The sequence below is a fragment of the Mycteria americana genome, chromosome 15 (assembly GCF_035582795.1).
Source record: "Mycteria americana isolate JAX WOST 10 ecotype Jacksonville Zoo and Gardens chromosome 15, USCA_MyAme_1.0, whole genome shotgun sequence".
In the NCBI taxonomy this organism is placed as follows: Eukaryota; Metazoa; Chordata; class Aves; order Ciconiiformes; family Ciconiidae; genus Mycteria; species Mycteria americana.
In genome coordinates, this window is record NC_134379.1 from 11765814 (window position 1) to 11780278 (window position 14465).

Sequence of the window (14465 nt, forward strand, 5' to 3'; positions counted from 1 at the left end):
CAGGTGCCTATAGACCTCGCAGGGCTCTGAAGTAGCTGGGACAAGTCAAGACAAGAAGCTGGGTGTTACTAGAGGTGGGTTCATGCAGACCTTCACTCACGTCTGCAGCTGCAGGCTGGGAACAGCTACATACGATGTGAGCGAGGAGTCGGGTGGTGTATAATATGGTGAGGATGAAAATGCTGTGGTCTAAATCAGTGGTGCAGCTACTGAGGGCTGTGCAGCATGGCTCAGCCGCTTCCTAAAGAAAGTGTTGCGGAAGCCTAAGACGTGCAACGGGATAGCAGAAAGAACAGCAATGTGGAATCAGGCATGTGGGAAGAGTCTCGTAGGAAGAACGACTGGGAAGATAGGAGTTGAAAAACTTATAAAGGAGGTAAAAGGGGAAGGAACTTAATTTTATAAAGGAATGGGTGATACTGATGGTTTGTAGAGAAGTCTGTTTCTCACAGACTCTCAAGAACCAAGTGGGCTTAAAAGGTGAGAAGTGAAAACCTTGTGGAAGGAATATTTTTATATGACACGCTAAGAAATTTACTGCTCCAGGCAAGAACTTGAGAGTACTCAGAAGGGACTTGAGATTTATGTATGTAACAAGCCCATGCCGTGTTACCACAGCTCTAGAAAATCTTGGAAGAAAATCTCAGGCTTTTGGGTACAAGCCAATCTTAGCAGAGATCAGCGAGATCTCATGGGTCGGACAGGTTGTTTTACATATGCTGGCTGCAAGGGTTTTACACCTGTTTTGGAAAAATCTTGGGCTGGCCGCAGTCAGCGGAAGGACGCATGTGCCTTTGGCCTGATTTACACAGGCGTTGTCTGTGTTTCTGTGAAACTAGGTGTGCTTTACAGATACTGTGCTGACAAGACCTGGATTTCTTTAATTAAAATGCAAAATTGAAAGAGGAAGCTGAAGCTCTTTGTGCTCAAATCTGTTATTATTAAAGAATAGCCCCTAATGACTTTGTCAGTGTTACTTCCCACGTGGGAAGTTCGCCAGCCCATTTGAGAAAAGTCCACTTCCGTAAGCACTGCGGTAGCTGGTAGCTGGCTACTGAATACTTCAGAGTTGCCTAGTTAATGATATAATTTATTGCTTCCTAACTGGAAAGGCTAGGAAGCCAAGAGATCTTCCCTATTGGAAATCAGCCTTTGGCTGTGCATGTGTGTGTACGTGTGTGTTGAAGCGGGATTGAGTTACCATGGTGTTGCTTTCTCCTAGGGTCTGTTAGGATGTTACAATTGCATGCAACTATTTCCTATTAAGTAAAATGCAATGATTTCTGAGAGAGGGGTGTTTGGATGTTCTGTACTTCACTTTCCTCTAGAAAGCTATATCCCATTCCTTGTTACTAAATAAAGAGGTGCTTTTAAAAAAAAAAAAAAATCACACATCAAGTGCTTTCAATATTATACTCACAGTGTACAGGATATAGGAGTTACATTTATGGCGTATGTTCTGTTTAACAGCTGGATGAAATAAATTGTTTCATGTGAAATATTGGAGGACTCTGCATTCTCAAATCAAGGCCAGAAGCAGCTCAATGACTGAAGAATTGTCAACATCTTGTGCAATTCCACTAAGTGCTTCTTTTCATTGATCTGCAACTTTATTGTTGACAATTAAATCCATTTCAACGCAGAAGATAAACATTTTTAACAGGAGGTAGCAAAATCTTTTGTCCTGAATGATTTTCTTCTCTGTTTTATAATTAAGTACAAAGTGTGTCACAAGTCTTGCTATTCAGTTGTACTAAATACCTGCTTTCTGTGGAATAATTGGTATCAGCAGATGACAGAGCTGCTAGTAACCATGCTTTCGAATGCATGTTTTTAATTTGCATAATCAAATACTTTGTTAGTGTCCTTGGAAATTAGGATGAAAGATGACTGTGTGCTAAAAATGAAAAATTGTTTTTAGCAAATCATGTGTATCCAGTACAACAGATGAATTGCTCTGGGGCCTTTATGATACGTGTTGGCTGGTGTACCCAACAACCTCCTCCATCCTTTGCAGTAATAGTTTCTGTCATCTGCCTTTATTTATCCAAATGTTTCATTGACCAATGTCTAATCAATATGAAATGTACAATCAGGTCTTAAATCTGATTAATTATTTCAAGCCTTGTAAAATGCTTGTTGAAGTATACCTCCCAGGGCCAGTGGTCAGCGGGGTATATGTTTTCTGCATTCCATTGACTTCAGAGAAGTTATGACGGTCTGTATTGGTTGTGACAGTTTGCACCAACTGCCCACTTATCCATGTTAAAACTGAAGAAAATAGTTTTATATTTTTTGAAAGATCTAATTTTTTTATCTTGCATTAAGAAGTTTGCAGAAAATTTTAGTTAGGCAGAGGTAATATTGTCAAGAAAAGAGTTTAACTTATCAAAGTAGTAAAAGAAAATTAATGCTATTTTTAAATTAAATAATGCTATAAAAGATTTCCTTGGTAGGCTGATTGCTCAGTCCCAAAGATAATGCTGCAAAACACTGAAAACTCCTATAATTTTCCTACTTGTGCAATAAGGACTTTGAGCTTAATCTAAAACCCTCTCAAGGGAATGGAAAATTCAGTGTTGATTCTAATTGCTCTCTCAAGATGCCTGCTTACTCCCAGGCCAGACGCAGAGAGGCTGAATCCTAATGTGGGCGGAAGGAGGAGTGACAGGTTATTATATAGTCTTGTTTCCGAATCAAACTCAGTTGTTCCTGGACATGGAAAAGTTGGATGATTTTGTGTTTAGAAAAAAGGTTTGGCCACTGTATGTTGACAGCATCATGCAGGACTTTGTCTCAGGAGGTTTCGTTCCCCAGGTATCGCCAGGTCAGGTCAGAGATGCCCAGTTCACACGTCCTTGGCTGCCACTTGGGCCCTGGCCAGGTTGGGGGTGCCCCAGCTCTCGTCAGGAAATGCCCTGTGCTGGCACTTAGCATCTCCTGCGGTCTTTGGTGCAACCAGACATGTTGAACCGATCTGCAGCCAACACTTGACCAGGCAAAATTAGAACATTCAATATTGGTGAATCTCTGGGAACGTCAAATTTGACGAATTTCAAGAGGGCCTTTTTGTAAGCAGAAGAATAGTTGGGCTTTGTCTTGTGGCTGTGGTGTTCTCAACTGGCCACCTCTGGCCACCCTCTAGCTCTTTTGGATCACCCAAATGGTACAAAGGAGCCAGAACACAGAGTTTAGGTCAAATTTTACTGGTTTGCACATTAGGAAGAGGGGCAACAGCATGTCAGCTGAACGCTGCATATAACCTGTGTTCATTATAAAAATCCCTGTCTTTTAATGGAAGTGTTTGCATGCACTGTGTATTTCTCTGTTAACGATGTGTATACATATAACGGATATGGGTATAAATATAAATGCATATGTATTACACGTAACATACATGTATACAAACACATGGGAGTGCATGTGTATATGTGTATGTTCATAGAATGTGTATAAAATATAATGTAAACTCCCAGCTACAGAGTCTCTCTAGTTCACATGCAGTCATTTGGTTTACTTACAGGTCTTCCCAGTGTGGCCTTGTCTGCTCCTCTGGTGTTATTGAGCCAACCAAGTAATAATCACGTAGACACAGCAAACTGCTAACTGCACTTGTGTTACTTGGAGGGGACTGAGTCCTGCACCTTGAGAGATCCCCAGATTGTGTGTGTTAAGTGAAAAATAGAGGAATTTGAGATTTAAGACACATCAAAGGGCAAAGAGAGGAAAGGAAGATAATGGAAGTTGCATGTCCTGTCTGTGTGGGACAAGCTTAGCCAATGTTTCTCCTCAGTCCTCAAAGAGCATCGAATTATGGCTTTATTCCTTTTTCGGTAAAAAGACTGACTGCTGCTGGATGCAATATCAACCCAGTGGAAAAAGGGAAGCCTGTGTCAGCACAGAAGTTACATCACAGTTACTGCTCTTCTGAATACCGATGCAGTAATTTTACTTTATCCAAAAGAGAGTATGGAGACTGCCATCAAATAAAGTTAGCTTGCTTGCTTCTTTAGCTGTTGGATGGAAATGAATTCTTACGATGTATAAACCCAGACAGTTGTGTAGTTTGGGTTGTCTGTATCATAGTGATGTGAAGGATTTTTTTCCCCTTAGTTTTTCCACCAAGTTAGTCAGTCAACATTCAGAAATAATGTGATGTGCAAAGACGTGCTGGTAGAAAAAGAGTAATCTTGTATGTATGACCTTGAAGTACTGTTGATGGAGACTTTAGCCCTCCTTATGAAACACATAATTGGTAGCGTTCATCACTGGTGTGGGATTTCAGCTCCTTAAATAGATACTGTGGGATGAAGAGTTCTTCCTGATTTAAATATCATAATGATCAGCCATGCAGGGATGCATGTACCAGGCATGCTGGGGTTAGAGAGGCTCCTGGACGTCTGATACTGTTTTGGGGTATAGCGTTGGTGCAATGGTGTAAGACGGAGAGAGGGAGATACTGCACACGTTCAGTGTTTGACATTTAGAATAACATTATCTTACTAAATACAGCATCTTCTAAGCTGCAAACTAACAGGAATGGTACTTAAGGGGCTGTGTAATGAAGATGTAAGCAGCAGCAAAAAATACCCGGGAGACACTGGGATTCGTAGCCCTTTTCTCCAGGGGAGGAGGAGCGACTGCGTGAGGAACAAACTCCCCAGCAGAGAGCTGTGCTGAATAAATGTAACACACACGAGAGACACTAAAAACATCACATGAAAAGATTTAATGAATGCACTGAGTGCAAGGTGTTCCCCATAGATTTGGTAGTATCACCTCCGCAGGATTTTCAGACCACCTACTGTGTATTCATCTTGTAGGGAGTTTCTAATGACAAGGCTAAGTCCTCAAAGCCCTAATTATTATGCCTTTCTGTCAAAAAACCAAAATGTCATAGCTCTTACACCTGTAAGGACTAGGAACATAGATCCACCTATTCCTGAATAAACTGTTGCTCATTTCTCTCCTCCTTGGGGACCTGTCTTAACGCATGTGGTGATCGCACTCTGTCTAACTTTTAATAATGTTTGATCAAACAGGATTGATCCAAAGAATTAATGCAAATGGATTTTCCTTTATTTATAACCTGCAATTTAATTGCAATGAGATAGACCTTGGGCATACAGCAGAGTAATTATTTTTATTCCTCCGGAGTCCTGCTATTGCCCCCATAGTCTTCTGATCCAATTTTGTGGAGGAGCCTCTGTGCCTGTTACAGGTTGCATACTCCAGAAGAGATTAAAGTACGTCCTCATCAAATAAGTCTGTTTACTCCCCGCCCCCCCCCACTTTCTCTCTCTCTCTCTTGCTCCTTCTCCTCTTTACCTCCCTTTTGCCCCCAAAAGATTTTTTCCCATCTCCTGTCCACAAGCTGTTAAAACGATGTGAACTCCACTTTACCAGGCTGCTCGCCATTGCACAGGGCCTGTAAAACCCTCAGTGATAGGGGGCCTGACATGTTTTGCTGGGATCTCTGCATAAAGTTAAACCCAAGTGATGATTCGTGTTTGACACATTTCTGCCAGGCCATCTCTGGCAGCTCTAGTGATGCAAAGGTTGGCAAACGCTGTTGCATGTGCCCGGGCTGCGGACTGGCAGAGTACACTCCCCGTCATCTTTATTTGCACTCCTTTACTTCAGGGTTTGAACAATGTAGCTGCCAACAATTTTCTCTGAATGTATATTATTTTATTAAGCATTTATTCATTTTACCCCTTAAAATTGGCAGAAAAATGAGTAAAGTTTTTGTGTCTTATTTAGAACTTCTTTAATTATAAGCTTGTCCCAAGCCCCTTTAAATCTTGCGTGTTTCCCTTATGCTTCATTTCTGTAATTGCCAAAGGTGTAAGTCCATCTTTTCGGAGCTGCTGTGCGATACTGCCCTAAATGGTGCTCCTGCTTCCCCCTGCCTGCCTGGCTGCAGGCATTGCCTGTCCAGCCTTGGGCCAGCAGCGTTCCCCCAGGTTTGTTCAAAGGGGTGCCACGCATCAAATATTCATGGGCAGAACTTTTGGGGAGTGATTCAAATGGGAAATTGCTGTAGAGCTCCCGTGAGCAAAACTCCACTGTAGGAAATGTTAAAATTATAATAATATTCATTATTATTAAAGAGCTGGAAAACAAAACCAAGACATTCCATGACAAGCCAAACCAAAAAAGCCTGGGTTCCTACTAGTATGTGTTTTAAGGTCTGGACTTCATGTAATAAGGCACAGAGCTCACATCACATTTGCTCCTTCAGCAGGTCAGTTAAGGGAGTGATGACAGAGTAACAATACTAGAAAATAGTAGCGCTAAACAAGGTCTCTCTTCTCTGCCAGGTGTTTATTTTGAGGAGAGTTACTGGAGAAAGGAGGCGAGGGGCAGATGCACACACTCACATGCGGAGTGTGTTGTCTGACTCTCAGGTCTTTTAAGAAAACATATTCAGGACTAATCATGTTGCCTTCTCAACTTCTTTGGCCGTTCTTGTGAAAAGCGATGTCCAAAATTAATGTCACTGAAAGAAAAATCGAGGCAAAAATATGTTATTTCCCTTAACCTTTTTGTTCATTTGGCAGCCCAGGCAATAGAGATATTCTAGCAAACATGTAATAGTAATTAGGGATAAAGGGGTGTGCCTAGAAAACAAGCAGTTCTCCAAGCAGAGAAGGCAGTGGAGCCTGGCTTCCTGCGGAGCTCTCCTCCTCGCACTGCAGCAATTTGTGCTACGTGATTCAGTAGAAAATTTCAGTGGTTTTTATGCGATCACTTAGGGACTGATTTTGCCAAATACACATACAGATGATATTACCTACACTCACAAATTTATCAGCACTGTTTTACGGCCCCAAATCTTGGAGTCATGCCATTATTGTGCAAATCTAATTTTTCTTAAAAATCGATGAAACGCTAGCGTGGTTGCATGGGAAAGTTGGGAAATGAATCCCTAGGAGACAAGACCCAGGAGGCAAGTATGGAGAACCCAGTGTATATTGTGCTACAGAGACAAAATGAAGCAAAGCACAACCCCTCCTGGTATTTTCCCTAAGGCAGAGGTGGGGATTTTTGGGGAGGTCTGACTCAAGCTTTTTAGAGCGCTTGAATGACTGCACTCAGCTCACCTTTTGTGTACTTGCTTTTTTATACATTAATGAAGACGCCAGAAACTTTCTCCTTACGATAAAATGGGAGAAGAAGTATTAGGAGGAGGACTTGAGAGTTAGGGATACTGCTGGAAATGACTTTGGATTTGATTCGATTTCAAGTTGGCACGGTCCTTGGTGAAAACAAAATGTAACTGCCCGGAGCGTAACTCCGGCACAGCAGTTAGTTTGGTTTTGCCCGTTTTGTCGCACACTTAACTGTTTTATCTCTTTCTTTTGTTGTTGCAGATAAAGAGTTAGGAGTCAGTACGCTAGCTGAAAATGACGACCCTGGTGCTAGGGGCCCAGCTGTCCCGAAAATATCAGGATTAGAAAGGAGTCAAGAGAAGAGCCAGGACAGCAGTAAAGACCCAGTACTTGAGCCTGTGGTGCCTAAAGACCCTTGTCCTCAGGTGACGCAGCCTTTGGCCCAGCCCCAGTTGGAGCCGCAGCCTGAGGCGCCCTGCCCCAGCCCTGCGCTCGCCCCGCGGCCGGAGGCTCCTGCCCAGCCGCCCCCGGCCCAAGCCGCGCAGCTGCCGCCAGCCCCAGAAGAAGCCGCCCGCCCGCCTGCGCCGCAGCCGCCCGTCCAGCACCCGCCCCGGCCGCAGTCGCCGGTGCAGCCGGCCCATCCAAACCTCCCTCTGGTGCAGCCCCATCCGGCCTCTCAGAGCCTCTCGCAGCCACTCTCTGCCTATAACAGCAGCAGTTTAAGCCTCAACAGCTTAAGGTAGGCGAACAGAAACGCGCGCGCGCGCTGAAGCCCCGTGTCTTTGCAGACCTGCTGCCTGGTGGTGATGCTTTACAGTGCCGGGAGGCAGCGGAGATGAGTTAGCTAAAGGAGAGAAGTGACAGCACATCCCGTCCCATCGCTGGGAAATAAAGCGGACTTTGTGCATTTAACCTTAATTCCTTCCCTGAACTGAGCCAGGATCACTTTGTTTCTGATCTGCTGTTCCTATAAATGCTAGGTGTTCTCGAGCGCTTATAATTTGCTTTTACTTTTCCTGCCTGTCATTGTGTACTCAGGTTTTGAGGGGGAATTTTATGCAATATAGACCAGGGGGAGAAAATCCCAATCCTTGCAGGTTGGGCTGCTCTCTGAAGGCTAACTTCTTTTACCCTCCCATGCCTGTAAACATCTTCTGCTTTCTCCAACTACTGACATGCCCTAGAGCGAGAAGTAAGTTACAGCTGCTGTTGGCCCTGCTGACAGCCTAGCACAAACGGGCTTGCACCAATGACTTTAAAGCTTAATTTTTTTCCTGCACTGCTGACACCTTGCAGTCTTCAGTGTTCTTCTCTTCACCTGGTCACAGTGAGGTAAACCTCACCTTTTATAGGGGATAACAAAGATGAACGGAGAGATTAAACAACATGGTCACAGGAACCCGTGATGTCCCTGTGAGTCAGGGACCTCGGGTTTCCCCTGCTCTGAGCTAATGCTGTCAGCACTAGGTCATCTTTCCCCAAACCTGAGCTTCCAGCAGACAGACGGTATCCTTCAAGACCTGGTGAACCAGCATTTTATGGTTGCTTCATGGTTTGACTAAAGATTGGGAGGTGTTTAAGACTTTTGATTTATTTTTAACCCAATTGGTATTGCTTGTCTTTAAAAGTCACTGCAATAGAAGCATGTCATTACTTGAAATAATGACAAGTAGAATTAAGCACTACGTGAATATGTTTTAAACACTCTTTAGTAGGAAATGAAACCTGAAAAATTGCAACCAGTGTAATTGCAAATATTTATTTTGCTGACTCATCTCTTTATATTGTGGAGGTAGAGAGAGGCATTAACTGTACAATAAGCATATATCTGTTGTTGCCTTCTCAACTTCGTTTCACATTTTCTGCAGTCTTTCATCTTACTAAGTCATAGCAAAAAAATTAAACTTTTATTAATGCAGTGATCAGTGATTTTGAGCTTCATTTGCCTGAAAACATGAATCAGAAGCAGTGATGTAGAAAGGACCTGATAATTAAGTAATGAATGCACAGGGCTGATTACTCCTTTGTGTGTCATTCCTGTGCTGTTGGAGGACAGAATATCAACCTCTTACAGAGAGGGAGAATATGTCTCGGGTTTTGGTGTGGAGAGACCACAGGAGGTAAAAGGTACTAGAAAAGGTACAGCAGATGGTTGGAGACAGGAGTATCACAGCGGTATAGATAGAAAAGTAAAACAGTATAACTTAAAAGTAAAAGTATAACTTATGTTAGTAGTGTGTTTAATGTGAGCCATGCATAGCTTGGTGGGATTGTGGATGTGTACGTTTGGAGCTTTTCTCTCTTCCATGCGACGCTTAATTGCTTTTCTTTTCATTAACAGCAGCAGCAGAAGCAGCACTCCTGCCAAGACTCAGGCCCCTCCTCCACACATCTCTCACCATCCCTCAGCCTCACCATTCCCCCTCTCTTTACCCAGCCACAGCCCGCTGCATACTTTCACGCCCACCCTCCAGCCCCCCGCACACCCACATCACCCCAATATGTTTGCCCCTCCTACGGCTTTGCCTCCTCCACCTCCATTGACGTCAGGGACACTGCAGGTTCCAGGACACCCAGCTGGTAGTACTTACTCAGGTAAGAGAGAGACGGATCATGGCCTGAACGTGTCTAGTGCACCGTAGGAGGCCAGTTCTCTGGTTTTAGACAGAATAATTCTTTTTGGTCCATTTGATGACGGCTGTTGGTTGGGTAGAGGCTGTACTCATCCCTGAATGATTTGGAGTGATAGCAAAGCCAAAAAACACCTAGACATACCCAATGACTTTTCTTCTGCCCTGGGAATGAATAGTTTTGGAAGGCTGTGCTTTTTCTATGTCTATTTTTTTCTCCCCATGTTAAAAACACCCTAGAGTTCATAATGTGCCCACACAGAACCTGTGACCCCCTTAGCGAACATCTTTGCTGCAGTTGTGGTCTGTGCTCAGCATTGCTTCCCTGGCTAGAGGGAAGGTTTCCAGTGGCTGTGCATACAGCGTTCCTGAGCTCGTGCACGTGTAAGACTGGGGGGGGGGCGGTGAAATGTAGAGATTTTTATCAGTGGAGAAAATTGTGCTCTTTTGTACTTGGACTGTGGGGAGATGTAACGTGTCTTTTCCTCCCAGGTCACTGAGAGGGAACTGGGGGAAGAAAGTGGAGCATTATCCGTTTGAGTAACATCGTTTTGTGTCCATGCAGCAGGGTACTCATGTTCGCAGCAGCCACTCGATGTTTACTGTCTCCAGGTTACCCATACCTCCTCACCTGTTTAGGACTATGTCCATACAAATTTAGAGAGAACCCTCAGGTTAATGCTCAGAGGAATGCAGTAGGGAAGACAGGCTTGGTGAGAGAGGGAAAATGGAGACTTTCTTCTATCTGTTAGGTCTTTGGGGAAGATCTGAGGGAGCTTTCTTACCCTGTACAATGTCGTGATTTACCACCAGGAAGTTTTAAATACAGTGTTGGTACCACAGCCAGCAAAAAGTAAGTGGCACAAGGTCTGGAAAAGTCCCTGAGCTCACGGGGGGTTGTTTTGCTGTTTGTATTTCAGAACAAGATCTTCTCCGTCAGGAACTAAACACGCGATTTTTGGCCTCGCAGAGCGCAGATCGCGGGGCCTCCCTCGGCCCGCCACCGTACCTGAGGACCGAGTTCCACCAGCACCAGCACCAGCACCAGCACACACACCAACACACACACCAGCACACCTTCACGCCTTTCCCTCACGCCATCCCACCCACTGCCATCATGCCAACGCCAGCACCACCCATGGTGCGTACCCCAGGCAGAAATGTGAGGATAAGTAGAGCACAACTCTATTCTTTATTACAAAAATTTAAGAATTTGCCAGGTTGCGGGGAAGGAGTACTCTGCTGCCCAGGTGTGGTTGGGTAGGAGAGGAAGGACTGTGCCTTCCTTGCAATTGTCACATGTGCAATAGGTTCAGGTGGCAGCGCAGGGGCTGAGGGACGAGGCTGCTGGCTGAAGGAGCGCTTGTGCTTGGGACTTCGCAGTGCTTGGAGTGGTGCACTCTGGTGCCTCCTCCTTTGTCCTGTCTTGTAAAGACCTTGTTTTACTTTGAAGAAAGAAAAATCCCAGTTTCATTGGAAACTAATTTTCTGCATAATTTTTCCTCTCTGTTGGTTGCCAAACAATAGAGAAGTAGTCTTCTATTTTACCAGCAGAAGTAAAGCAAGGAAATATAAAGTAACTAGTTTGTGCTTTGATCCCTTTGCAGTTTGACAAATACCCTACAAAAGTTGACCCCTTCTACCGTCACAGTGTGAGTTTTATTACTCTGTTTAAAACTGACTTAACTGCTTTTCTGTGGTGGGTTGGGATCACCACTCAATCAATGGCACAATGTCGAATCTCTCCCTAATCATCACTCCAGGATTTACCATTATCGTTCTTGGTTGCTTTGGCTTTTGAAGGCTTGCATTCGTGGTGCTTGTTTCTGATAAAGATGCAGTATCAGCTTTTCCAATCAAAAGACCTCTTGCTCATACACCGTTTGAAGACAGGTTTGATGTGAAAATGATGAGACAGAAGAGCTGACTGTTACACGAAGCAGGAGAGAGCAGTAATTTCATCACTGTGTTTCAGTTGTGCCACAAACCTTTAGACTTATATTTTTCCTTTGAAACTTGAAATGAAATGACAAACTATCATACAAATCCTTCAGGGATAGGTAATCTAATAGTTTTCCTAATCTATCATATTTTGTTTTATAAAATCTGAAAACTTGTCTTATTCTTCAGATTTCAAAGGCACATCTGATCCACTGGGCTTGTTATGTTTTGAAAGCTCTGTTTGATGACAGCAACATGAATCCAGCTCTGCGCTAGATGTGTTTATCTAAGAGCTACCAAAAATGTTATTATTGAGATGAACTGATTTTTAACATTCCAGTTAATTGTAAAGCGTCTGCTCTTAAGGGTTTGAATCTACTGATTCGTTTGCTGCTGAAATATAGGTTGCATTTCCTTCATCGTACTGGCAGAGGCAGGTATCTGGTTGAATATGACAAGAATTTCTAAATCCAATGGTGATATTTTGATGAGAGAAGGAGTACTGCATCAGCACTCAGAAATTTGCAAAGCACTTGGCTGTATGTGTTGGTTTTGCTTAGAAGTGGAACTGGGCAAAAAAACCTGGTCAAGATGATAGTGTGATGCTGTCTGCTGTACCGATTAAACACCGTTCCTGCTGACAACTCATGCCTGTAGTACATGTGAACAGTCCTATTAATTTCTGACACCTCATTTGAGTAACTTTAACTGTATGAGTGTGTCTGCAGGATCAGAGCACTAGGAGTATTAGGCAAACATTTAAGCCTATGATAACCACTTTTACTCAAAAGGGTAATGCTGCTCATTTGCATCATTGTTTGCAAAATTGCACTCTTATTTGCTGAGCTTTACATGGATTCAAAAGATACATTATCAATGTGGCATGTTGATTCGAGCAAGAACACGGAAGTGGGAAATAGGTAAATGAATTTTAGACAAATAAAGCACAGAAGTTGACATGTAATGTAGGAAACATTGCAAAATTCTCCAACTGTATATGCTTTTCAAATTCAGTGACGTAATCTCTTATAAAATCTGGCAGTTACCTGAATTGTAAAGGTCATGGTATTTACCCCGTTTAAAGTAAGGAAAGGCTTCACGATGCTCTCTCTTAGCCAGTGAGCCGTGCTATTGAACTTGGCAGAGCTCCACCAGCAGAGCTCTGGTCCATTATGCCTCCCCTGCCCTTCCTTCAGGAAAGGTTTGTCCTTGTGAACTGGTTGCAAAATAATCACTGTTGCGTCTGTTGGATATTAGCAGAAGACCAGCATGATGGCTACATTGGATTAACAGTCTGTCTTAAACTACAGCAAGGCCGTACTAGCCAGGGTATTTCAGTAATCTGTTCTACTATGACTATAGATTATATAGGTAACAGAGAAACTGCTTGCATCAGTTTCCTGAGCAGCTGCAGTATCAAAAAGCATACTTTTGGTGGCATAAGTGCATACCCAATAGGGCTTTTCCCACTGTAGAAATATTGTGAAACTGTGGCACTTGCATAGACCTTTTCCTAGTGACAAGAGTTTCCACTGTAGATCCACACCAAGAATTCAGATATCTTACAAAACAGCCAGCAATGTTTTTAAAGCTTGTAAGTGAACTTTGCAGGAGAACAAGGTCTGTCTGAGAGTTAAAATCAATCTACTTTAGAATAGGGAACACAGCTCACACAGAAGCTCACGTAGAGATTTAAAAGAGTTTTCTTCCTTGGCATCTTTGATTTTACAAGCATTTCTTTTTTGGGAGGGCCTTACTGTAGCACAGTGAGGCATTACTTTTACCTACAGTTAATGCTGGATCTAGCTTAGTGTTACATTGCACCTGGCCCCAGGAAAGCTGTGGGTACTACGTTGTTCCCTGAAGAAATCTAGAAGGGGAAAATGTTGCTCAAAAGAGAGGGAGAAAAAGGAAACACTGGCTATGAAAGGTGTATTTGGAAAGCTGGTGGAATTTAACTGATACAAAGAGATCCTGGAGATACAATGTTTATATTTTATTAATAATTCTGACCTTCAGGAAAGGTCACATTTAATTAACTTACCAGTTGTTATAAAACTCTAAGAAACGTATTCCTTATTATTAGTCATAGCCAATAGAATATTAAGTGTTACGTCTCTTTCCATCGTTTGGAATTAGTCCATTACACAAAGAATTAAATGCAGAAGACACTGGAGGATTTAAAACACATTTTACTCATTAAAAGTTATTGTAAATGAGGACGTGTGTCTCTTAATTATTTCTCAAATGCCTACAGTTCAGTATCAACTAATCTAAAAATGCTTTCTGCATCATTGAATGGAGCAGGTCCAAATTAAATAGAATTAAAAGCAACAATAGAAATGTGTTATGAAAGGAGACTTGATACCATGCTTTTAAACCGAGAAAATCTTTTGATACCTCTAAAATACTGCAATGTTTTCTCAGCTTTCAGTAAATATAATATGCATAAATGACCTTGCAAGATAAGCTAGTGGAAGGAAAAACGATTAAGAAAAGCACATACATATGCCTGGCATAAACAAATTCATCAAAACTTTGCGATGCTGATTTACTCTGGGATGTGATTTTCTCAGTGTCTGCCCACTCCGCTTGTCCAGTCTTTTACTTTGCCCAGTCCTGCTTCTGGTCAATTGGCCATTAACTCATTTATTTTGATCTTAAAAGTAGCATACAGTAGTTTCAGTTTTGATCAGCTGTGTTCAGAGGTGGATTAGTATCAGCCAGATAACCCCTTTAGGTCTTTGGGTGGCAATACCAGCGGAGTTAGCAACTATCC

At 42.9% G+C, this 14465-nt stretch overlaps 1 protein-coding gene across 8 annotated transcripts in view; it reads left to right on the plus strand.

Moving 5' to 3' along the window:
* AUTS2 (activator of transcription and developmental regulator AUTS2) overlaps positions 1-14465 on the plus strand; it is a 793700-nt gene that overhangs the window by 758368 nt on the left and 20867 nt on the right. For 4 of the 8 annotated variants that reach the window (XM_075518124.1, XM_075518121.1, XM_075518125.1 and 1 more), the window contains 4 exons: positions 7377-7854; positions 9457-9710; positions 10666-10907; positions 11353-11397. In XM_075518124.1, coding sequence (XP_075374239.1) covers positions 7377-7854; positions 9457-9710; positions 10666-10907; positions 11353-11397 — 1019 coding nt within the window. The remainder of the gene's footprint in view (positions 1-7376; positions 7855-9456; positions 9711-10665; positions 10908-11352; positions 11398-14465) is intronic. The other 4 variants (XM_075518122.1, XM_075518123.1, XM_075518127.1 and 1 more) reach the window with 4 other exon arrangements.